Source organism: Echinops telfairi, unplaced genomic scaffold (assembly GCF_000313985.2).
Source record: "Echinops telfairi isolate 266 unplaced genomic scaffold, ASM31398v2 ScPeMD7_9;HRSCAF=40, whole genome shotgun sequence".
In the NCBI taxonomy this organism is placed as follows: domain Eukaryota; kingdom Metazoa; phylum Chordata; class Mammalia; order Afrosoricida; family Tenrecidae; genus Echinops; species Echinops telfairi.
The window spans coordinates 14655935-14683002 of record NW_022103906.1 but is presented as its reverse complement, the minus strand read 5'-3'; the positions used below and the strand labels follow the sequence as shown (position 1 = coordinate 14683002).

At 40.1% G+C, this 27068-nt stretch overlaps 1 protein-coding gene across 3 annotated transcripts in view; it reads left to right on the top strand.

Annotated features, from left to right (window-relative positions):
* MSRA (methionine sulfoxide reductase A) overlaps positions 1-27068 on the top strand; it is a 569740-nt gene that overhangs the window by 28788 nt on the left and 513884 nt on the right. The window contains exon 1 of one of the 3 annotated variants that reach the window (XM_045286763.1): positions 21577-21923. The exons of 1 other annotated variant lie outside the window; for it this stretch is intronic. In XM_045286763.1, coding sequence (XP_045142698.1) covers positions 21809-21923 — 115 coding nt within the window. In that variant the 5' untranslated portion in view covers positions 21577-21808. Of the gene's footprint in view, positions 1-21576; positions 21924-22026; positions 22210-27068 lie in introns of those variants that run through there. One more of the 3 variants, XM_045286765.1, reaches the window with a different exon arrangement.

Genomic DNA, 27068 nt, shown 5'->3' with positions numbered 1-27068 from the left:
AGGTTCACCTTTTACTTCAAGCATCCTTATCAAATTATTTCCGTAATCAAAGACAGTAAGTAGGCTTTTTGTTCATTGATCTGAAGGAAATTTTGTAACACTGGTGCTTCAAGTGGAGAGAGAAGAAGAGAAAGGTTGGAGGCTGGGTATGGGGCTGTGGGGAGTGTTTGAGTTTCGAAGAGCCTTCTTTCTAATTTCCACTCCAGAATGAAGACTCCCTTATTCTTGTCACATGTATATATCTTATGCTCTACTAGACAGTAAAATCTTTAAAGGCAAGGACTGTCTCTACATCCTTATATCAGGGGCACTGACCAAGGTGCCTTGAATATTACAAACAAAAACCCAGTCTCACGGCCATCAAGTTGATGCTGACACATTATGACCCTATAAGACAGGGTAGAACTGCCCCTGTGAGTTTCTGAGGCTGTAACTCTTTACCAGAATAGCAAGCCCTGTCTTCCTTTCTTTTTTTAATCTTTTTTTGGGGGGTGGGGTGTCTATATATATATATATTTTTTTTTTTTATCATTTTATTAGGGGCTCATACAACTCTTATCACAATCCATACACACATCAATTGTGTACAGCGCATTTGTACATTCATTGCCCTCATCGTTCTCAAAACATTTCCTCTCCACTTAAGCCCCTGCATTAGGTCCTCATGTTAGGGGCTCATACCTCCTGAGGATCAACGGGTGGTTTCAAATTGCTGACCTTGAGTTTAGCAGCCCAATGTGTAACCATCATGCCACCAAACAACTCAAACTCACTGCCATTGAGTCTTTGCTGGCTCATAGTGACCCCCTGTGGGCTTCTGAGACTGCAACTCTTTACTGCAGCAGAAAGCCCAGCCTTTCTACCTCGGAGATGCTGGTGGATTTGAACGGCTGATTATACAGATCTCAGTCCAACGTGTAACCACTACACCACTATGCCACCAAGGTTCCATGATTCAACACATTTTTACCGAACAAAAAGATGTGCTCAATACTCTGCTAATGGAGATGGTTAAAAAAGTTAACAATCTTTGTGTCTTACAGTCTAGACAGAAAGACAAAAATAACACATATGAGATAATCAGAATAATTAAGCCATGAACTTGTGGCATCGACTGGTGAATTTATGAAGAACTTGGAAGTGCTATAAAGCATAACTACGTTCTATGTTGTATCTGTAGCATTTAAGGGAAATTGTGACTTCGAACAAAAGTATAAGGTCATATATTTAGAGATTCCTTAAAGGGCACCCAAAGATTATGATATGATAATTTAATTTTAATAAGTTAATTTAAATTTAGTAAAAGTCTGAAACTCAGGTTCATTTTACTTTTTGGACAATTATCCTAACAGGGAGATAGTTCCATGGGGGTATTAGGGTGAAGTGTTGTTTTTGAATATGTGACACATTTCTTTGTATTTTAAAATCTCTTGAGTATTTTAAGGGAAAATTAATCTATCTGACTTTGATCCAAATATAATTTACTCACAATACTGGAGAAATATTTTATATCCAGAGAAATCTATTGATGCTCTTAAAGCTTTTCTCATGGGAAATAAGACATCACATTTTTCTAAGCGTAAATTACATATCTACAATGCCTAATTTTCTGCTTATCTAACAGTCTAAGTTAACGATCAAATTGGGCAGTTTCAGAGCATTTTTCTGTGTGTATGCATGAAATTTTTGAGTTTTTCTTTTAAAATTATTCAAAGGAAATTTTCCTAGATGAGGTATTCTCTTTTTTGTTCTTTTTCTTCTGACAGTTTTATCTGCTGTTCCATTTTTTCTTCTTCTTCAAACAATGATTTTGGGAGATTTAAGGTAATAAAACAATTCTGATGTCTGTGGATTAATGGTGTCTGTATTCAAGATGTTTCAGACCTGTCAGAAACTTAGAAATAGCATTTAAATATATTTCTTCATTTTAATTTTAAAATACTTTCACAAAGAATTAGATACTGGTCCCAAGTGAATATTTTGAATTTTAAAAAGGATATTTAGGCTAATATAAAGTCCAATTTTGTACTCTTGAAAGATCTGAGATCCATTTACAAATAAAATAAAGGCCATTATGTCAATATTATGCTTTGGGAGTGAAGTGTAAAAGGACTTTGGCAGTGTCAACTTGGAAGAGGATCTTGGGAGGCCGTCCAGTAACCCAGAGGGCAGAACCAGGTGTCTCAGTGCCATAGCTGCTGGAGCACACTGTCCTTTGGGACTTCTCTCGGGGGGGTTGACCTGACTTCCCAACCTGACTTCACCTGGAGCCCTGTAGACAGTGGTGTTCCCAGCTCTTCTTAGCCAGGGGGCATCTGACTGGCCGGAAGGTTGGGTTTGGGCCCAGTTCTTGCTCCACAGCCCTTTGCTGCCCTCTGCTGCCCACTGAAAATGGCAATTAACCGGTCCAGACCCAGCTGGCTCATGGGATTTGATACCTGGATCAACGCAATCATCTTCTGTTTTTTTCCACATCCATTTTATCAGAAAAATAATCTCCAAATACATCTTCCTAAACTAGCATTTTACCTGCAGACACCTGGTGCGTATTCAGGGCCAGCGCTGCCATTTATGAACTGTGTAATCTTGGTTACGTGAGCTAAATTCTGCCTCAGTTTTCTAGCCTGAAAACAGGGTGTAAAATACTCTTTTTAAGATTTATTTTATTTTTATTAAACATTTTACTGGGGGCTCTTAACCAATCTTATAACAATCCATCATTCAATTGTATGAAGCACACTTGTACATATGTTGCCATCAACATTGCCCAAACATTTTCTTTCTATTTGAGCCCTTGGTATCAGCTCCTCAGAAAATCCTCTTGTAAGGCATTGTTTGCTCTGTACCAAGGACCTTGACGATGGCGCAGGACCAGGCAATGTTCACTGCTCTGTCACCCATGGTCACCGCGAGTGGACGCCCAAGGCAACTAACAATGGCCCTATGGTTGGGAAGATTAAACAAAATAAAATGAGAAATGTTTAGAATAATGTTCAGCACACAAAAAGGACTAAGTAAATATTAGTTATTGCTTTCATTATTAAACAGCCCCCGCCCCCCACCCCCACTGAGTTTTCTGTAGAGCATCATTTCCCAAACTGTGGTACTCAAAACACAAGATGATATTCGCTAGCTCAAGGGCATGGCATTAAATAACAAAATCACAAAGTGAGAAAATTATTCCTCCCTGCCCCGCCCCCAACGATTTTTCACCTCTTTTGCTATATCGAGGTGGAAGTGTCGGTTTGGTATTAGAATGCTTTTAACCCTTCTCCAACACAGAATAATAATCTCTTTTTTTTTTTAGTGAAGATAGGCCTCACGTTTAGAGACAGTTGGCGGCTTTCAGAATTTAATAACAGTCATTTTGACAGTGTTTTTCTGTTTCTGGCAAATGATGCTGGTTTCCTCTTTAGAGTTGTAATATAAATGTCTTTTTAAAATGAATCTAGGTTAAAAACCTACTGCCATCAAGCCAAGTGTGACTCATAGAGGCCCTATAGGACAGAGTGGAACTGCTTCATAGGGCTTCTGAGCTTGCAAATCCTTCCCGGTGGGGACAGCCTCATCTTCCTCCTGCGAAGCAGCTGGTGGGCTTGAACCACCGACCTTGTTAGTAGTAGCCCCAGGCCAAATCCACAGCACCAGCAGAGTTCCTTTTAGATTAAAAAAGAGGTGAGTTAAAAGATTAAATAATATTAAATATATCAAGCTATAGTTTGAGGTCTGGCAAAAACATGAACACGTTTGACCAGGGGCTTCAGACCTTTACAGTTTGTCTTCAGCTGGCCTGCACACGGTCTGCTCTTCTCATGGACCTCTGTTGGAGCCAGAGTGCGCCACTGGTTGTTCATGAGTCCAGAGCACTAGCTCCTCACCACTCATCCTGAAAAGCTCCGTTTAAATCTCTGTAAGGCCTCTGGTAGGCTTCTTGGCTCCAGGCTCATTCCTCCAGAACCAGGCGTCCTCAAATTATGGCCCGCATGCCACATGTGGCCCGCCGAGGACATTTACCTGGCCCACTGGGTGTTTTTGCCCCCTTTGTTTTTTTACTTCAAAATAAGATATGTGCAGTGTGCATAGGAATTTGTTCATAGTTTTTTTTTTTAACTATAGTTCGGCCCTCCAATGGGTCTGAGGGACAGTGAACTGGCCCCCTGTTTAAAAAGTTTGAGGACCCCTGCTAGATTTTGGCATGCCTATCATCTGTCATTTACTTGGCAATCATTTTTCTTTCTTCTTCTTTTTGATGTATGATAGCGATTACTTGCATGTGTGTTTCTTGTTCGTACAGCTGGGAGAACTGGGAGATCCTGTGGGAAGAGGGAAGGGATTCGTTATCTTAACACTCTTTTTAGGGCCCAATAGAGGGCCTTGGAGGCAACACATATTCAGGACATAATTTATTCTAATTTTGGTGTTCTCTCAATTGAGGTATAGTTTATATACCCCAGATTTCACTTGTTCTAGGTAGGTATACAGCTAGTTCGAGTACTCAATAAATTTATCAGTCATGTAACATCCCAACAGTTTAGTTTCACCACACTTTTCATCCCTCCCCAAATTCTCTCATGCCATTTGTAGCCATAGCTTCAGGCATCGATAGATTTGCTGTCTGTCTTTATAGTTTTGCCTTCTGGAAAAAAATGTTTGGCACATAGATTCATATATGACCAATCCCCTGTATTAGTGTTTTATACCCCCTATTCGCACAGTTTCACTCAATCATTGATTGCTATTCAATTGCCTTATATGCATGTGAAAGTTGAACACTGAATAAGGAAGGTCAGAGAAGAATTGATGCATTTGAATTATGGTTCTGGTGAAGAATATTGAAAGTACCATGGACTGTGAAAATTACAAACAGATCTGTCTTGGAAGAAATACGACAGAATGTCCCTTAGTAGCAAGGATGGCATGGCTTCATCTCATGTACTTTAGACATGCTATCAGGAGATAACAATCCCTGGAAAAGGACATCAGGCTTGGTAAAGCAGAAGGGCAGTGGCCCCTAACAGCAACTCAGTCATTTGGTGGGAGTTACAGAGATCGGATAGAAGAGCCATATGAAGAAATTTCACTCCACCACCGGTAGCTAGAAGTAGCAATTTCTGGATCCTATGGCAAGCCTAAGTTTAACTGTTTAAGAAGCTGCCTGTTTATTATTATATAGTCCCACAATCGCTGCAGTTTCCCTGCAGCATCATAAATAGCCATAAGCTAATGGTTAGGGATGAATCAGGATGACTCTTGGATATTCAGTTTGATTAATTGTTTGGTGCTAGTGTTTAATGGGAAGCTGAGAGAAGAACGGATGTTTTTTTGGAAGATCAAGAGTTCTGATTGGTCAAATTGACTATTCAAGAGGAATTTTTAAGTAAGTAGTTAGATATATGAGGTCAACTACATTCATTCCGCCCCCCTGCATTTATTAAATAATGCATACTGAGATAGCTGCTTCAGTTTTCTGATATCAGATGTGTTCTTAATGGTCTGGACGAGCCCTGACACTTCTGATGTCAGTCTCTTCATGTATGAAGTAAAACGATCATCTATAAAATAAAACAACGAGGCATGAATGAGTGAAGGAATGTGGAAGTGTTTATTGTCATTGTCACTGAGAGACAATTGCCTTTTCTTCATTCTATACTTGTATGCATTGTGGTTTCTAACCCCATGTTTTGCACAAAGCAAATGCTTAGTAAACATTAACTTAATAAATCAAAGAATGCAGGTAGTAACCTGACTTGTAATGGTGGAGAAAGGTAGATAGGGAAGGAGGGAGAAGAGAAAAGAGGGCGAGGTGGAGTGAAGGAAGAAAGGGAGAGGAAGAGGAGGGGAGAGGAAGAGAGAAGCAGAATGTGAAAGAAAAGGAGAGGTTTGAGGAGAGTGAGGTAGAACAGGGGAGAGAGCTAGAGCTAGAAATAGAGATAGATAGATGATAGATAGATAGATAGATAGATAGATGATAGATAGATAGATAGATGATAGATAGATAGATAGATGATAGATAGATAGATAGATAGATAGATAGAGAGATAGAGAGATAGAGAGATAGATAGAATGGGGATTGGGATTAGGAAAGAATGGTCCATCAGAATTCCAAATTTGAGCTTGGTGTAAAAAGCAGTTTACCTCTTATTTTATGGCACAAGGGGCAACATAGAAGAGTTGGGATTTTGTGAGAAATTTGATTAACAATTTTTATTAATTAATAATTAATATGTGCTACATAAAGCACAGTGTTTTGTATGTGCTTTATCTTAAGGCTTTAAAAAATTTTTTTATCTTAGTTTAAGAGTAAACTTCTTGAGGGTTGGGTTAATTTTGGATGTATCACTGTATTTCTTAGAGCTGTAGATGACTTCTTTTACCATAATATGTGCACAGTAAATATTTGGAGAATGCACAGAAATTTAAAAAAAATCTCTCTTATAACTGAAGTGATATGTTATTTTGGTTGGCTGGTCACTGATTACCACCAAGTCCCTTGTTTGTGTCCCTAAACATGCTTCTTTCCTTGCTTGCATGGGTGACCTGTAATTTTCCTTATAGTTACTTCATATATCTCTCCTTCTGTCCTAACTCCACGATGGTAGTTGCTCCTATGTCTTGTTTTATACCTTGCACATCGTGGTTGATCAGATTATGCTCGAGAGAATTGTTCCCAAGTGAATGACTTTGAAAATGACTGCGTTCAAGACCTAATGAGGAGGAAACCAACCTAGATCGAAGCTCTTTTTGGTTTCAGATTGTGGATCAAGAGATCTAAATCTAAGGAGGGGACGAAAGTAAGGGAACGCTTCAATAAGTCTGTCTGCCTCCATTTTCCATTCTAATCTAGTCCAGGAGCAGCTCCCCTTTAGGGTTTCGGTCAGATAACAGTGCTGGTGAAAACTTGGAGCGGGCCATGATTTCATAATCTCTTATTAGAGCATCTTATTAAGGAGTTTACCTAGATCTTAGTTTAAAATAAAAAAGACAGACACCCCAATCAAAAGACTGGAACAGGCTTTTCACCAAAGAGGGTATTCAAATGGTCAAGAAGCACTTGAAAAGATACTCAGCTTCATTAGCCATCACTAAAAAAACCCCAAGTCATTGTCATCAATTCGATTTTAACGCATATTGACTCTATAGGGTAGAATAGATCTGCCAAATATTGTTTATAAATTGATAATGTCAGCAATTATATCCCTTGTTCTACCTCCTCTTCTGAATATGGCTTAAATTTCTGCCAGATTCAGAAATTGTGGTGATGTATATACAACTCTTTTAAAATAGGACTGAACCATGGATGCGTGTGATATGTGAATTTTATCACAATAAAACTATTGGGGGGAAAATGAAAAATGAAAACATCTAACAGAAGCAGACTGTCACATTGCTCCTGTGGAACTGCTGGTGGGTCCCAACCACTGACCTTTCTGGTTCGCAGCTGAGTGCTTTAACTGCTGCATCACCAGGGGTCCTTCCTTAATCATTCCCCCAAACCCAGAGCCCACTGTTGCTGAGCAAACCAAATGAGATGCCACTTTACTCCCATTAGGATGGCAATGATGCAAACAAACAAAAACAAAAGGTAAACAAGTAAGTGTACGTAAGGTTGTGGGAAAGCAAATCGTTTTCCACCACTGCTGGTGAGAATGAGAAACAGTATAGCTGCTGTGTGAAACAATTTGGTGGTTTCTCGAAAAGCTGAATAATGAGCAGCCGCAGGGCCTAGCAATTCCTATCCTCGGCACAGACCCTGAAGACGTGGAGGCCGAAATGAAAGCAGAAACCTGTACATCAGGGTTCATTGCGGTTCACACTAGCTGAAATGTGGAAATAGTCAGGTATCTAACAGCAGATAAATAAAACATATATACATACAATGGACTATTACTCAACCATAAAGCAAAATGCCATGACATGGATGGACCTTGAAAACATTATGGTGAGGGAACTAAATTTGCCTTAAAAGAATATAAAATGTATGATGACACTTGCAGAGACTGAAGATTATTTGTTGTTACCAAGGGTGGGAGGTCTGTCTATCAGATTGTTGTACTGTGGTGGCTTCCATGTTGCTATACTGCTGAAAGTTATGTCACCAGTATTTCAAATACCAGCAGGGTCACATGGTGAACAGGTTTCAGCAGAACTTTCAGACAGACACAGTGGGAAGATTGGAGAGGCAATCTACTGCTAGCAAATTAACGACTGAGGACCTTCATGAATCTCAGCAGAACCTTGTCTAACACAGTGCCAAAGACGAGCGCCTCAGGCTGAAGGCAATCAAAACACAACCGGGGTGGAGCTGCCTCCTCAGAGTAATGTAAGAAGCCTCGCCCACCGCCATTGAGTTGATTCTGACTCATAGATGTCCTATATAGGGTTTCTAAGACTGGAAATCTTGTTTTTCTCCCTTACAGTGGCTGGTAGATTTAAACTGCCCACTGTATTCCATATTGACACCAGGGCTCCTTCGTCAAAGCAGAGTTAACATTCATGACATAGATGGAGCAAAATTCTCATTACTTTAATTTATTGATGTGATGCTACTCAAGATGAGAAGAAATAGCTGCATTAACAATTGGAATGTGGAATGCACAAAGTACGGATTCTGGAAAATTAGAAGTTATCACAAATGAAATGAAATGCATAAAGATCGATATCTTAGCCATTAGTGAGCTAAAATGGTCTGGTATTGGCCATTGTGAATTGGACAGTCACATGGTTTACTCCGCCAGGAATGACAAATTCAAGAGCAATTGTGTCACATCATCAAACAGAATAGTTCAAGATCTTTCTTGAAGTACAATGTTGTCTGTAATGGAATACTAGTCATATGAATACAAGGAAGACCAGTTAAAAGGACTATTCAAGTTTATATATCAACCATTAAAGCCAAAGGTTTAGAAATGAAGAATTCAACTGATTTCTTTAGTTTAAAATTGATCAAATGTACAGTCATGATACATTGATAATTACCGGTGTTTGGAATGCAAAAGTTGGAAACAGAGGAAGTGTCAGTAAATGGAAAACATAGCCTTGGTGACAGAAATAATGCTAGAGATCTTATAATAGAATTTTGTAAAACCAATAACTTACTCATTCAATACCTATTTTCAGCAATATAAATGTCCACTGTGCATGTGAATCTTTACTGATGGAGCGCACAGTAGTTAAATCGACTACATCTGTGGCAAGTGATGATGGAAAAGTTCAATATTATGAGCCAAAGTAAGGCTAGCGATGACTGTAGAACAGACTACCAATTGTTCATATGTAAGTTCAGGTTGAAGAACATTTAAACCAGTCTATGAGAGCCAAAATTCCATCTGAATATATCCCACATGGATTTAGAGACTATCTGAACATATTTGATGCAAGGAACACCAATGACCAAGGACCGGACAAGTTGTGGGATAACGTCAAGAATATCATGTATGCAGAATGTAACAGGCCATTAAAAAGATTTCTGTGTATCCCATGTGGAGAAGCCCATGTGCTTTTCATTTTGTTGAAAAAGGTATTTGCTAGGAAGAAGTCATTGGCCTTGTAAATTCTATCATGTGATCTCCAGTTGATTAAAATAAAAAACTACATCCTTCACTATGAATCATTTAATTTCTTCTCCACTGCTTCCATGAGCATTGATTTGGACCCAACTCAAATGAAATCCTTGATAACTTTAGCTTTTTGAAGCATAATGTTGCAATACTGAAAGATACTGTGGGCAAAATATTGAAAGAAAAAGGGAACATCAAAAGAAGATGGAAGGAACACAGAATCACGACATCAAAAAGAGCTCTTTGACATCTAACCATTTCAAGAGACAGCATATTGTGAAAAACCAATAGTACTGAAGGAAGAAATTCAAACTGCATGGAAGGGATTAGCCAAAAACAAAGCTCCAGCAATTATCAGAATACCCATTGAAATGTTCCAACATGCTGGTGAAGCACTGGAAGCACTCACTCACTAGTCTATACCAAGAAATTTGGAAGGCAGCTATTTGGCCAACTAATTAGAACAGATCCATATTTGTTCCTGTCCCAAAGAAAGGTGAATTCACAGAATGCTGAAATTATCAAATAATATCATTATTATGACATATAAGTAAAATTTTGCTTAAGATCATTCAACCAGAGTTGCAGCAGTACTTTGGCAGAAATTTAAGCCAGATTCAGAAGAGGAGGTAGAATAAGGGATATAATTGCTGACATCAGCTGGATCTTGACTCATAGCAGGAATGCTAGAACATTGTTTACTGGTAATTTATTGATTGTGTAAAGGCATTTGACTGTGTACACATAACTAACTATAGGTAGTCTTTTGGAGAATGAGAATTCCAGAACACTTACAGTGTGCTCATTCAGAACCTGTACAAGGACCAAGCAACAGAACAAGGGTGTATGTATGATTTAAAATCAGAAAGGTGTGTGTCATGCTTGTGTCCTACCGCCATACTTACTCACTCTACAACAGAATAGCATCATCCTATAGTTGAGCCCATTGTAACAGCCACTTAATCAATCTAGCTTGTCAAGGACTTCCTCTTTTTCACTGCTGCCCCTCCACTTTACCAAGTGCGATTTACTTCTGCAAGCACTGTTCTCTCCTGAGAATATGCCCAAAGTATAGGGACACTGAAAAAGAGAAAGGCCCTGGGCAAGATGAATTGACACAGGAGCTGCACTGTTGGGCTTGAACATAACTTTGACTGTGAGGATGGCGCAGGAGCGGGTGGGTGGTGCTTCGCTTTCTTGCACGTAGGGTTGCCACGAGTTAGAATGGACTCGTTAGCACCTAATAGCAACAACCACAACCCTTCGTCCAAGGAATTCTGAGCTCTTCGATTTATACTGCATCAAAATATCAGTTTTGGCATCCTCAACAGATTCAAATTGTGTTAAATGTTCTTTGAGTTTTGGATACACAAAGAAATTTGAAATTTGGCATGACCAGGGATGTAGGGTGGATGGAATAAGCTTTCTTATGAAATTCTCAAAGGATAGCCATGGCTACGTTTGAAGGATGAGCTGGTGCATTGTTGTGGTAGAAACCAAACCAAACCAACCCTAACCAAACCTTGGCACAACTTTCCTCACCTTTTCATTACCAATGCAGTTTTAAAAATTTGTCTTGAAACTTCTTTCTAATACACCTGTATATTGTCCTGTGACCTTAAAGAAAATCCATTAACATGACCCCTTTGGGGCCCCTCAAAGTCGTTGCCATAACTTCCGATTGTGTTTTATTGACTATGCCAAAGCTTCCGACTGTGTAGATCATAGCAAACTATGGATAACCTCGAGAAAAGTGGAGATTCCAGAACACTCCATTGTGTTCAAGTTCATGGATCAAGAAGCAGTTGTGTGAACAGAGGATGGAAATACTGCATGGCTTAAAATCAGGAAATATGTGCAACAGGGCTGTGTCCTCTCAGCATACTTATTTTGTCTGTGTGCTGAGCAAATAATCAGAGAAGCTGGATTTTATGAAGAAGAATGTAGCATTAGGATTGTAGGAAGGCTTATTAACAAACTGTGATATGCAGATGACACAACCTATTAAGGAGACCAAAATCCTCACAACTGCACAAATAGGGAGCAGCATGATAAATGGACAAAAGGTTGAGGTTGTCAAGGATTTTTGTCTTGCTTGGATTCACAGGACAGTCAATGCTCATGAAAGTAGCAGCTAAGAGATCAAAAGATGAGTTGCTTTAAGTCAATCTGTTGAATAAGACCTCTTTAGAGTGTTGAAGAGCAAGGAAGTTACTTTGAGCACAGCACTAAGATGTGCCAGAACCGAGCCATGGTATTTTCCGTTGCCTCATATGCCTGTGCAAGTTGGACGAGGAATAAAGAAGACCAAAGAAGAATCGATGCATTTGAACTGTGGTGCTGGAGAAGAATTTTTGAAAGTACCATACACTGTTAAAAGGACAGACATCTGTCTTGGAAGCAGTGCCAGAATGCTCCGTAGAGGCAAGGATAGCAACATGTTGTCTTACACACTTGGACATATTGTCAGGAGAGACCAGTTCCTGGAGAAAGACATCATGCTGGGTAAAGTGGGTGGGGGGGGGAGCAGCGGAAAAGAGGAAGGCCCTCATGGAGATGGATTGACACAGTGGGTGCAACAATGAGTGCAGGCATAGGAACAGTTGTGGGGATGGTGCAGGATTGGGCAATGTTTTGTTCTGTTGTGCATGGGGTCATTATAGGTTGTAACCAACTTGGCACCTAACAACAACAATAACAATGACAACATACCTTCAGAGTTGACCTCGCTGCTTTGAATTTAACTAGTTCAGCAGGTTGTCTTAGAAGTCACTTAAAAAAAAAACCGAAATGTTTTTGTTGGCACTTCATCCCCATATCATACAATTCAATAGTTCAATCATATCAAGAAGAGTTGTACAATAAAAAAAAGAGTTGTACAATCATTACCACAATCAATTTTAGAACATTTTCTTCTTCCTTGCACTCCTTGTTATTCATGTAATTACTATTATTTTTAATTGTGGCAAAAATATACACAACAAAACATTCTCCAACTCAACAACCTCTACATGTATAATTCAGTGCCATTGATTATACTCTTTGTGTTGTACGGCCATTATTGATATCCAAATTATTCCACCACCATTAATATAAACCATATGCCTCCTAAGCAAAAACTCTTCCTCCTTTACCCATGGTACTCAATGGTCACATTTGGTTTCTATAATATTCACATATCACACACCTTCACAGTTAAACCACTTTTAAAAAGAGTCGTATATATATACATCATTACAATCAGTTCTAGTGCTCACCCCCCCACATTCATTGTTTGCTTTCCAATACCCCTCACCCTCCACACCCTCGTCCCCCATACACGATTGCATCAGTTATTGTCTCTCTGTATCCCTTCCTTCTGTTCTTCATAAACTGGGAAACCTAACCAAAATAATAAAAAACAGTCAAAATGAATCACAAAGAAGAAAACAGTAATAATAGAAAGATCAAAATAAAAATAAAGACCAAGAAAGAAAAGGTCACCAACAATATTAAAACACACACACACACACACACACACACACACACAGACATTTCTGTCATGGAACAGGTGAGAAAAATTTGAGCCTAGAGCCTATTCAGGTTGAGTCAAGAAGGAGATCAACTGACCAAGTGTCATATTATAATATGGTTTGATCCACCATAATCCAGTTTACAACAATCTCTGTCTGATAGAAGAACTCTGAGTCTCTCGCCTGTGGCTAGGGGTGATCTCCCAGAGGCTTAATCTGGCTAGATACGCTACAGACTGGATACACTGCAGATGAATATTGAACTCCCACTGTCCTCCGTAGCTGTCTACAAATTAAGTGTTCACCATTTAAGCTCTGATACTTAAAAAAATTTTTTTTAATCATTTTATTAGGGGCTCATACAACTCTTATCACAATCCATACATACATCAATTGTGTAAAGTGCATTTGTACATTCATTGCCCTCGTCATCTCAAAACATTTCCTCTCCACTTAAGTCCCCGACATTAGGTCCTCATTTTTCCCCTCCCTCCCTGCTCCCCCCTCCCTCATGAGCCCTTGGTACTTTATAAATTGTTATTTTGTCATATCTTGCCCTGTCCGACGTGTCCCTTCACCCACTTTTCTGTTGTCCGTCCCCCAGGGAGGAGTAAATCAGTTCCCTCTTTCCTACCCACTCTCTCTCTACCCTCCCTGGCTCTGATACTTTCCTCTTCATCATATTTGAGTTTTGTTTTTGTCATCTTTGGATCACATAGCCTGGTGTACTTCTTCAATGTGGCCTTAATTGATGCTTCACTTAGATGGCTGCTTGTTTGAGTACAACCCTTTAAGACCCCAGACATGATTCAGATTGTTAGCTGGGCACCATCTGCTTTCTTCATCACAGTTTGCTGCAGCACCCTGATCTTCAGTGATCTCTTTATGAAGGTGAGTATCAAGCCGGGCCATATTATAAGAACGAACTGTTCTTGGATTGGGGCTAGAATTAAGTGGGAGCCCAGAATTCTCTTTTTGAATTGTCCTTGCCCTTTTGAAGTTACCCCTAAGGAGACTAAGGTGAATGGATTACTGGGAGAACTTACCTGCAGTCATTCACTGGTCACAGACACACGCTTAAGCAGGTTTTGTTTGCAATAAATTCATGCAAGTACAAACTGGACCCTTAGTAGCAATGCTTTTTGAATTACTCTTGTTTTGCTCCTCTAGGGAGCTTGGCTTAAGACAACCCTGTTATAAAATGTGGAGTGGAAGAGACAAGAGCAGCTCCATCTTCTTTTTGGTCTTAGGAAGAAAGCTTTCTGTTTTGCACTGTTAAGCATGTTTAACTTTTAACTCACGGCTATTGAGTCATTTTCAACTCCTAATTATCCTACACGACAGGGTAGAACTGCCCAGTGGGTTTCTGAGACTGTAATTCTTTATGAGAGTCTTTCTCCTGCTGAGTTGGCGTGGTTTCGAACTGCTGACCTTGTGGTTAGCATCCCACTTTCTGGTAACCAAAACACCACCAGGGCTCCTGAGTATCACATTAGCTATGAATTTTATGATTTCCTGTACAGGGTTAGGAAGTTCTTTTTTACCCCATTGAAGGGTTTTATTCATAATTGAGATATTTCATTTTCTTAAATTCCTTTGATCATTTGACTTTTGTCCTTTATTTCTAATAATGTGTTGGATTACACTGAAGCAACTTACTTTCCTTGGGGTGAGTCTCACATGGTCATGGTTTATGAAAATCTTTTTCATAAGCTGCTGGGCTTCTTTGTAGTATTTTATTGAGCATTTTTGCATTGTACTCATGAAGACTAGGGGCCCTTAGTTTTCTCTTCTTTTTCTATCTTTGTTGTTTTGGGGTCAACATGACATTGGCCACAGAGAGAGTGTGAAGTGTTTCTTCCTTTTCTAGTTCTCAGGAAGAGTTTTTGAAGGATTACAATTTATTCTTCAAGCTATATTCACTTAAAATCGATTTTATTTCTATAAAGCTGATATTAATGGTTCCTCTTTCATTCATGGTTTTAGTAATTTGAGTCTTCTCATTTTATTCTTGGTCTATCTAGCTAATTGTCAATTTTGTTGATCATTTGAAAGAACCAACTTTTGGTTTTGTTGATTTTCTGTATAGGATTTCTATTTTTCATTTCATTTATTTTTTTCAATCCCATTTTATTATTTATTTCCAGGTGATAGCTTTAGGAGCTAAAGTGATCACCTGCCAAAAGCCTTTCTGGAGGAGAATTATGGTAGTTTGTGTCCATAAAGGGTTACAGCTTTGGAAGCCACATGGGGCAGTCCTATAAGGTTGCTATCCATAGAATTTACTAGAATGCAGTAAGTTTGGGCTTGGGTTTTTCAGCTAACTTTCACTGTAGTTTGGTCTTTTTTCTGATTTCTTAAAGTGAAAAGTTAGGTAACTGTGTTAGTCTGGGTAGACTAGAGAAACAAATCCAGGGAGACTCATATGTCTATAAGAAAGAACTTTATATAAAAGAGCAATTTTATATTGAGACAACACCTTAGTCTAGTTCAGATCAAGTCCATAAGTCTGATATTAGCCCATATGTCTGATACCAGTCTATAAATTCCTCTTCAGACCCATGCTACACATGCAACAACGCTGAATGCAGGAAGCTCATAGGCCAGTGGGTGGGAAGTCTTGTGGATTCAGTGGTGGTGGAAACATCCTAGTGCTTGTGTGGGTCTCCACTTGGCTCCTCCAGCTACAGGGCTTGGGCTCCATCAGCATAGCTCCATGTGTCTTATCAACAGGAATGTCTCCCAGGGAGAGAGAGAGTATGTCCTGCCTCCAGGGAGGAAGATAGGAATTCCAAGAATCCTCAGGAGAAGGCCATGCCCATAAACAGACCTTGTTGGTTATGACCTGATTGACAGGCTAGACTCCACCTCTCCGCAAGTTGACAGGAGGTTATGTAACTGCCACAGTAACGGAATTATCTTTCTTCTTTTGCAGTGTAGGTGCTTATAGCTATACATTTTCTCCTGAGAACTGCTTTCATTACATTTATGTTTTAGTATTTTGTGACTTTTTAAAAAATCATCTCAATGTTTTACTCTTTTCCTTTTGATTTGTGTTAGAGTCTGTTGTGAGATACCTCAATTTTTTGGTTATTGATTTTTACTTTCAGTCCATGTGATCAAAGAGCTTACTTTGCATAATTTCCTTCCTTTTAAACTTACTAAGGCTTGTTTTGTGAACTATGATATGATATGTTATGGAGAATGTTCCATATACCACTGAGAAGAAATTATATTCTTCTGTTGATAGAGTGTTCAGTAGATTTCTGTTAGATCTAGTTGGTTAATATATTCTTGTTACTCTTCTGTCTAGTTCTAGCTACTATTGAAAGTAGAGCCTTGAAGTCTCAACTATTATTTTTGAATTGTTTATTTTTTCTCTTTTAAAGATCACTTTGTGCTTCATATATTTGGGACACTGTTGGTAGGTGTACATATGGTTAAAATGCTTTGACGTTTTCTGATGATTAACCTTTTATTATTATTATGTTCTTCTTTGTCTTTGCCTCCCAGGCAATTTGTTTAACATTAGTGTAACCACTTCAGGTTTTATTTTATTTTATTTACTGCTTATATAGTTGACAGGGACAGAACAGGGGTCGCTGCCCTGCCTGCTAATGGAATTAACAAAAGACCCTATGGAACAAGTGATGAACAAGAGACTTTGTGAGAATTGTTTTGGAAAACACCTTAACCTTGAAGCCAGGCCCTAGTGAACATCTTGATGCAGGCCTGGACTCAGAGACAATCCTGAGACAGGCATTCTGAGACACACTGAGCCAGAGCAGCGGCCCAGATAAAACTGAAATGATTCATGAGACCCAAGGACGGGCTGAGTAACTAGTTAGAAAGCTGCCTGACCACCCCTACCTCTTTGAAAGTGCCCTAAGAACTAGAAGTGTACCCCTACATCGTCCTCATCTCAGCTCACATCTCTGGACACTGACAAAGCACACAGGGTTGGAGCTTGCTAGTTCCCCGGTGGATGATAGCCTAGGAACCGAACTTAAAAAACAACAACAAATACTTTGAAAGTATTTTTTCTATGCCATTACTTTCAAAATACTGTGTCTCGAATCTAAGATAGATCTCTTTTAGACAGCATATAGTTGGATAATTTTTAAAAATTTTGTTAACCCTGTCTTGTAATTAGAATGTCCAAAGTTACATCTGCTATTTTGCTTTTTATTTTCTATGTCTTTTTTTTTGTGTGTGTGGGGGGTGTTTGTTCCTTTATTCTTCTGTCACTATCTTCTTTTGTGTTAAATAAATATTTTCTGGGGTACCATTTACATTCTCTTGCCTTTCTTTTACTATATACAGTACTGTATATACTTGAGTATAAGCCGACCTGAATATCAGCCAAGGCACCTAATTTTACCATAAAAACTGCATTAAAAATGTGCTAAAACTAAGGTGCTGGACACAAATGATGTATGCACGGATCGTGAAGGGTTGTATGAGGCCCTAATAAAATGACTATTAAAAAAATGCGTTGGTCTGAGATGCTCACCTGCCTGGCATGATCGCTGAAGACAATGGGTGCACAAGAAAATGTGGTGAAGAAAGCAGATGATGCTTGGCTACCAAAAGATAAAGCACCTGAAGCCTTAAAGACTTGAAGATAAACAAGTACCATCTAGCTGAGAGACAACAAAACCCACACAGAAGAAGCACACCAGTCTACCCCTACTCGATCACTGAGGACAAAGGGGGTGCATTAGCAAAAGTGGTGAAGAAAGCATATGGTACCCGGCTATCAAATGATACAGGATCTGGGGTCTTAAAGGCTTGAAGACAAACAGGCGGCCATCTAGCTAAGAAACAACAAAACCCACAAGGAAGAAGCACACCAGCCTACCCCGACACGAATGCTAAAGACAAAGCGGGTACATAAGCAAATGCGGTGAAGAAAGCTGATGGTGCCTAGCTGTCAAATTACACAGAATCTGGGGTGCCACATGCTGGAAGATAAATAAGGGACCATCTAACTAAGAAACAACAAAGCCCACATGGAAGAAGCACACCAGCCTATAAGATGACAAGGCGGCGAAGGGGTCAGGTATCAGGCATCAAAGACAAAAAAAAAAAATCATAACATTGTGAATGAGGGGGAGTGCAGAGTCGGGACCCAGGGCCCATCTGGGGGAAATTGGACATCCCCTTGCAGAAGGGCTGCGATGAGGTGAGGAGCAAATCGGAGTGCAGTATAGTAACGATGAAATATGCAATTTTCCTTTAGTTCTTAAATGCTTCCTCCACCCCACTACCATGATCCTAATTCTACCTTACATATCCAGCTGGATATGTAACTGGAAATACCCAGTGAACCCAGGACAGATGAGCCCCCCAGGACCAGTGGAGAGAGTGGCGATGGCAGGAGGGTGGAGGGAAGGAGAGGGAGAAAGGGGCAACAGAGGACAAGGTCTACATGTGGACTCCTCCCTGGGGGATGGACTGCGGAGAAGTGGATGAGGGAGACATTGGATTGGGTAAGATATGATAAAATAATAATAATTTATAAATTATCAGCGGGGAGGGGGGAGCGGGGAGGGAGGAGGAAAAACGAGCTGACACCAAGGGCTCAGGTGGAAGGCAGGTGTTGTAAGAATGATGAAGTCAACATATGTACTAATGTGCTGGACACAGGTGACATATGTACGGATTGTGATGAGTTGTACGAGCCCCTAATAAAATGATTATTTAATTTAAAAAAAAGAAAATGTGCTGAAAAACTCGGCTTACACACGAGTATATACGGTACTGTCTGTCTGTCTGTCTGTCTATCTTGGTGGATGCCCTGAACACTATAGTTACCATTTTAATTTATAGCAGCCTAATTTGGATTATTAGACAGTGGGGTGGTGCAAAAGCACTAGACCACTAGCTGAAAAGCAGGCAGTTTGAACCCACCCAGAGGTGCATGGCAACACAGGCCTAATGAGCTGCTTCTGAACGGTTAAAGACTTGAAAACCCCAGGGGGCGGTTCTGCTCTGACCCATAGGGGCCTTGCTATGTGTTAGAAAGGACTCGATGGCAATAACAAAAATTTGGGTTAACACTAAGTTAATTTAAATAGTATGCCAACATTTTGCTCCTATATAACTCCATTTTCTCCTTCCTTTATGCCAATTATTACGACAAACTACTTCTTTATTTATTGGGTGCCCATCAACGTAGTTTTATAATTATTGCTTTCCGTAGTTGTATTTTAAATCATATGGAAAAACAGAGTTAAAAAGCACAACATAAAATACCTTTCTGTTTTCTTTCCTGTTTTCTTATGCAGTCACCTGTCCTGGTGCTGTTTCTTCCTGGTGTGGATTCCGAGCAGCACTCTGGCGTTTTGTCCCTGCAGCTTGAAGGGCGCCCTCGCAGAACCTCCTTTCTTGTAGGTCTCCTGATGGTGAAGTCTCTCTGGTTCTGTGTACCTTGAAACATCTCAGTGCTTTCCTTCATTTCTGAAGGACGATTTTGCCTGAATATTGAATTTTCGGTTGTGCTTTTCAAGCACTTTGGCTGTGCTCTCCTATTGCCGTCTAGTCTCCATGTTTTCTGATTAGAAATCAGCTGTTACTCCTATTGAGTATCCCTTGTACCTGCTGTTGCTGCCTTCAAGTTTCTGTCCTCCTCTTTGCCATTCTTAAACTGCCTACTTTGTCATTATAAATTGAAAGTCCATTTTTAATGATCCCAGCTGAAAAGATAACATGCGGTATTTTGTTTGTGCTTTAATCTAACCCTTATGATATCGCTATAGCATTTCTCTAATCTATCAACTTGTTAACTTAGTCATCCATTAGTCATTATCCTAAGTCTTATGCTTATAGAATGTCAGAGCAATTTCCATCAAGCATTTTCTTAATAGATTTGCTCACCGTTTGCATTTGGAAAGGGAGGCATCTATGCCTTTGAGATTAGTGAAGCACAGTCCTGCCTGTAAGGACGACACATTTGATTGAAAGGACACACATACTTACCAACCTAATTACTCTGTAATAGGGGGATTTGCGGACAGAATGCTCATTGGAAGCCAGGATGGTGGAACTTTGTCTTACAAACTTTGCATGTGTTGTCAGGAGGGACCAATCCCTGGAGGAGGACATCATGCTTGGTAGAGGGTAGGTGAGAAAGAAGAAGACCTTCAAGGAGTTGGATGGACAATTAGCTCAAACAAAACATTGGCTTGGTGCAGAACCGGGAAGTGTTGGGTTCTGTTGTGCACAGAGGCTCTATGAGTAGGAACTGACACGACAGCACCTAGGGATCCTATACGATAGGGTGGGGTATGTTATGACAATTAACCAGGTATTAGGCGAGCACAGAAGAGGAAGTTACTGGTTTTTATATTTGATAAATAAGCCGAGGATTAGATGGATCAAACCATTTGAAACCTTGAGGCCACATGCATTAGAGTGTGGCAGAGCCAGGAACTAGACTTATTATCTTGAGTTTTTAAAATGAAACTACAGGGACCATCGAGTCTTGTGGTCCTATTGTTTCAAACATCAAAGGTAAAAATAAAATTTTAAACCAGGTCAATGTGTGACACACGGATTTTTTCCTTCAAAAGGATGCATGCTACAAATGGACAGCAACAGTGTTGAAGTGTTTATTAGTGGCCATTGGAATGTGATGGTATGAATGTAACACAGTATGAGGCATTATGAGTTGTCAAAATAGGAGGTGTCAGAATTTTGTTAAACACAGCCTGTTTTTTCTTTCCCTTTTTATTGGTGTTTCTGTTTTTGAAAAGAATCTCCCTCTTCCCAGCATCTCCAGCATAATTTGGAATAGGTCAAGTTTATATTAGAATTTCTTTTTTCAAAAGACATCATTTTCCCATGAGGAAGCATGATTTATTTGGTCATAGAGTTTTAATTTTAATCCGCATGCCTTCTTTTCTTCTCCCATGGTTCTTTGCAGCAGGACAAGGAAAACCAAGTCTTATAAAAAGAACCACAGTTTGTGCTGCTTATTAAAGTTACATACATCTCTTCTCACAGGAGCATTTTGATTTACTGCAGGTTGTGCATATGTCGCATATGGACATTTCTAGGGAACAGATTCCTTATCGCTGAGCAGTGAATGGCTTCCAGTATTCCATTATTGCTCCGGGAACATGTTAGGAATGATTACAAAAGGTAGGGTACCATGAAATCTGTAAGGTGATTTGGCAGAAGTCGATGCTGTTGGTGCCAGGATTTGGGCACCGCACCACAGTTTCCTGTTTGCAAATGTATTAATTGATCCGCAAAGGACATCTTTTGGAGACAAGAATTCAGACAGGCTGGCACAGGCTGGAGCTCCGCCAAGACTGCTCGGAAGGCTGCCATACTGGGAGCCAAAGAGTGAGTGAGAGAGAGAGAGAGTGAGAAAGAGAGAGAGGGGCAGAGGGAGAGGGAGAGCTGAGGAAAGAAAAAAAAGGCAAGACTTGGCACCGCTCAGTCAAATCAGCTTCTTTTGTCTGCTTTCTCGGCTTGAGCTTTTAGGAAAGAAAACCGTCCTGGGGTACAGACAAACTCAGAACTTTTTGGTTTTCAAACTTAGAAGGTTTTTAAAAGTCTCTTGGGCTATTTGAAAGTGTTGGTACATACAATGACGTTTAGTCACCAGTATTAAAGGAAATAAAAGGCATTTTCAAAATGAAGCACCCACAGTGTCCATGCATTTGGGAAATACAGTATTAGATTTTTTTGCATGTATGATTATACCAGGAGACAGGACTAATTTAGAAGATGGCAAGGCAAATTGTAATTAGAGAAGATATTAATTCTCTACAAAATAAAGTTTGTTCATCAATACAAACCTGCTTTCAAACCAATCAGACATCCTTCGGAATGTGTTCAGAACGTAAGTTTTTAGATTTTATTTTATTTCTTCCCATTTATAGGCATTAACCTTTCAAGGAGCCTTTCTAAGATTTTATGCAGCCCAGCCAAGAAGTCAGAGTAAAAGTTATTCTATCCATGTGCCTAAGGAAACGTTTTCTTAAAGCAACAGCTTTTTTTTTTTTTTTTTAATTTCTGCTGCTTCATGCTGTCCTAAACTACATCCCCCCAGCAATTAGTGACAACACTGAAGACCAGAAAGGCAAGCTGAAGACACCCAGACTTCGCTTGAAGGGCAAAGAAGAAATGTGAGCTTGGTCATTATTTTTGTGTGTGTCTTTGCTCTGAACCATTTTTTGGAGGGGGGTGGGGAGGTGGGTGGGGAGGTGTCTATGTCTAAAAGATGTGTGCGATTAGTGAATTCGCATTGTGAGAAGGGAATGAGGAAAGGTAATTTTTGTGATGTTGGCAGAATGGCTGGGAATGGTAGACTAGAAATCTAAATATTTCCTGAGGAAAAAGACATAGTGAGCTGTAGTTGAAATACTTGGAGAAAAATTCCATTATTTTTAGTTGATTAGCTTTTTATACTCAAACGATTGCTATAGTCTGGCTCTAAATTTTTTTTTTTTTAAGGCAGCAGAAAATCTGGAAAGTTCATCGGTTGTCTTTTCAAAGCTATCTTTTACTTAGACATATCTCTTGTATCTTATTTTCCCCCAATAAATACTTCCTATCAGGCCTGCTTATGGTGGGATTGTGATAGTTCTCTTCTTAAAATCAGCATTATTGTAGGAGAGGCTAAGTGTAAGCCACACATTTTTGTAGACCTCTCTCGTTGTTAATAATAAGTATTCTGTTTTTAAAAAGAGTTTGATTTGTAGGATTAGGCTATGACTTCCTGTAACAACATATCTTCTTTTGATTTTACATATTAAAAGGAGAGAGGAAAATCGTACAAGGGCTAATCATTTTGGACAGTCTAAAAGACTCTTCCAGGAGCTGTGCTTTTGTTTTGAGCATGTAATCATGACTCTGTTAATCATTTGACAAAGAGAGAAGAGGAAAAAAAAGAAAAAGAAGAAAATTTTTTTGTTTATAGTTTATATTACGCGCCTTAAATGATCAATTGTTGAAGATGGTTTTTTACAGAATTATATTGACACTTCAGTGATTCTAAGAATGGGATTTAATATATAAGTGTGATTTAAGAGGAGATCGAACACAGGTGTTTGAATAGTTAAGATATTTTCATTCACTTCTTTTACTAATCAACATTTTGGTCTTTAATAAAATGAAATCGTTTTTGTGTTGGCGTGGGTTGCCCAAATGACAACCTTTGTTTTATAAGCTTCTTTATACACCACCTCGCTGATACTCCTAAAATGGACGCCAGCACATAAAAGGCAAGCTGATATTCTCTGGAAGGAGATGCTTGCCTGGCTAGAGTCTTCCCTTTTGAAACACCACAGGATCATTCATGTCTATACTAAAAACCAACAATATACGACACAAAAGAAATTTCAGTTAATACGTTTCAGTGAGAGCTACATTTTAACATTATCCGTCTTATTAACGATTTTTACTTCAATGTACTTCTTAAAAATTTAACGTAATCTCTTGTCATTTTAGTTTGCTAAATATATAACTTCTTAGATTTATTTAAGATCCCTTTTCCCCGTTCAGGTTAAAAGTGTCTTTACTGGCTTATTTGTTAACTTTTTTCCCCCCGCGGCAAACTCACTGAGAACAAACGTATATCCATACTGTTTTGCGTCCGCATATGACTTGCTTGCACTATAATCAAGAGTAGAAGAATTAAAAAAACAAGGTTGTGAGTAGATATTTGTCAGTATTGGTAGAACTACACTTTATAGTGTTTATTAGACTTAAGATTTGATGAGTACCACCTGTTATGCCCTATGAACTTTCTTAGCAATGCATTCTTTCTGGCTTACCTATTACATACCTTACAGTGATAAATATATTAACAGGTGTAATCAACACTCTTTTGTACATCCGTTTCTAAATATATGCTTAAGAAATTATGTGGGTGATATATATTTTTAAACAATCCTTCAATCTTACCATAAGGCATGCTTCTTTACTTTTAGACTTTGCATTTTACAAACAAATTGCCAAATAGGGTTTTAAAATTATTTCCACATAAGTATTAATATTTTAAATCTTTAAGTGTACAAAAACTGGTCGTTTGGTTATAAATGAACTCTCTTTCAGCACATATTCATTGCAGTTTGAATTACATGTTTTGTAAAAGAATTATTAAACTATAAATTGATTAATATTTAATTGCTACTTGATGGCTATCATTAGATTCCATTTAGATGTGTTTACCTGAACACACAAACAACTTATTTGATAAACAATTTGTGAACTTCTCAGGGGTCTTAGTCCAGTATTTTACAATTATTTACTCATTTATTCAACAAATGCTTAATGAATACCCACTTACGTATGCTAATATTCTATTGATGAAGTTATTTTGGGTAACTGAAGGAAGCTACACATGTGTATGCTAGAGGGAATAGACTTAAAACAGGAGTACAAAAGCCTAGCTCGTAAAGAGAAACATTGTCAGTGAAATTTCTCTTTTAATACATTAAAGTCGTTAACTTTTACTGCACAATATATGCTACTATAGAAAAATTAGGAAGTATGTTATAGTCCATAGAGTTAAAAGAATTTTATTTTTACCACTATTTAGTTTACTGCATGTTATTGGCCAAAAGCTTCCATTGTTCAAGTCTCCTGGTAGATGTGTAAAATAAAGTATCCCAATGTCGTAAAGAAGAACGAAGGGAAGAAGGACAAATCACTTTCCACGCGCTCGGTTTTACGTAGGCCCACGCAGGGGCCACCACACCGCTGAAGGCGAGGCTGGAATGTAAGGTGTGGCTGAGTGGGTGGGACGTTTTGCTTCCTTTGGTGAGGAAGAGGAGGCTAAAGCCATATCCTGACTCCGGCTCCTGAAGCTCTTTGAAGGTTCCTTTTCTGTGGGACCAATCAGTTCATTTTTAGAGTTGCTGGCATATTTATTTATATTTGTTTTTTTATACTTAACTGTACTCACTAACAAAAAAGCGCCATCGGGATAATACAAGCCTGGGCCCAAGATAAAAGTGAGCGTTAAACTTGGTGGCCTTACTTTGTGCTGTTTTCTAATATAAAAATGAAAACCGGGGCTCATGGTCTGAAGAGGAGAGAAAGTCGTGGAAGTCAGAGAGATGCTGGCTGACGGCCTGGGCCTGAGCCATGTCCCGCTGCAGGTGTGCGCTGCTGAAGTCGTTCCACAAATATTCCTGAGGACCCACTCGGTGCCAGCCATCGCGCAGGAGGGAGGGGTATGAAGTGCAGGGGGACTGGGAGACGAGTAAGTGACAACTTGCCGACTGCTGTCCCCTGGTGCGTGGTGGCCCCTAGCGCTCCTGTCCGGCACAGAGGCTGAACCGGAGGGCCACAGCTAAGTTCTTCCGGAAGGACCCCCCGTGGTGCGACCCATACGCTGCTCTTCTCGAGAGAGACCTCCGGATGAAGAGAAGGCTTTTCTTCAGGACGGAGAGACGGAGGCTTTGTGTTGTGCTGACCTGGCATTGGTGTTGCTGGTTATAGACTTGGGCCGTGCACGAATCCGTGCTTTGTGACCATGAGAGAGCTGTTGTAGACGACGGAAAACGAGGGCTTCGGGGGGCACCCTAACTCCGACCAGTGCACATCCATTAGCTAGCATTTTCCCTGTCCTCGATTCTCCAAACCTGAGCCAACCTCGCTGCCATGGGACTGACTGAGGGCTTCCGGGCTGTAACTCTGCAGGGGAGCGGATGTTATTGTTGGGTGCCATCAAGCCAGTTCTGACTGGCAGTGACCCAGCTACCCGGCATGAAACGCCACCGGCCCTGCACCCTCATCACAATGGCTCTTAGGTTTGAGCCTATTGTTGCAAACACTGCATCCATCTGTCTGGTAAAAGGTCATCATCCTCTTTTTTGCTGCCCCAGATAGACTCATCTTTCTTCTGAGGAGCGGCTGGTGGCTTTGAACTGCTGACCTTGACCTGGTATTAGCAGTCCATTGCTTCCCTGATAGCACCCACAGGGTTCCTAAAACTCCAAACCCAACTCACTGCCTTTGAGTTGATCCCATAATGCACCTTAGGATTTAGTGCATTGAGCAGGGCAATTGAAGTGTCTAAACAGTAAAAAATATTTCTTTTGAGCATGGGAAGGAGGATACGAAGATGGAGAAAGAGAGAGAAGGTGGGAAGAGAAAATGCGGGGACCCGAGGGCTGTGCTTCTGGCCTATCAATTACTGAGAAGGTGAGACCCATGATGAGTGTGAGTGTGTACGTGGGCAGCTGGCGGTGGTGTGGATTAGTAGAAATGGCCAGTGCTACCAGTGTGGTAAGGCCTTATAGGAGGATCTGTATTAAAGGGTTGCTGAGGCCAGTTTATGTTGGACAACATCTTTCTAGGTCTTTCTTTAAGGGTGTTTTAAAGCCCAGAAGAGGAAGGAGCAGAGGCATGGCCATTGTGTGCACTTGTTCATTGTACCATGCACAAACACGTCTGGCTAAGGGGTTTCTGTGGGGACTGAAATTCAGCCCCCTCTCTTCTGCCCAAGGCCTATGCTTTGTTCTGCTCAAGCAGGGAACATAGGGACCACGGGTCTCAGTGGTGGCCCTGGAGAGAATGGGCCCGCCCATTACCACCGAGTCTATTCTGATTCACAGCAACACAATAGGACAGAGTAGAACCACTGATTTCAGAGTCTGTAGATCTTTACGGGAGCAGACAATCTCATCTTTCTCCTGAGGTGCAGCTGGTGGGCCCAACACTTACCCATTGTGCCATCGGGGATCCTTGAGAGCTTGGGCATTGGGGAGAAATCCATGCTGTTAATTGTAGTAGCAGGAATGGGAGATGCACAAAGAGTCTAGGGTGGAAGAAGGCAAATCCCAGAAGTTGGCCATATCTTGCACTGTCGGACGTCTCCCTTTACCCACTTTTCTATTGTCCGTCCCCCAGGGAGGAGGTCACAAGTAGATCTTGGTAATCGGTTCCCCCTTTCCAACCCACCCTCCCTCTACCCTCCCAGTATCGCCACTCACACCACTGGTCCTGAAGGGATCATCCGCCCTGGATTCCCTGT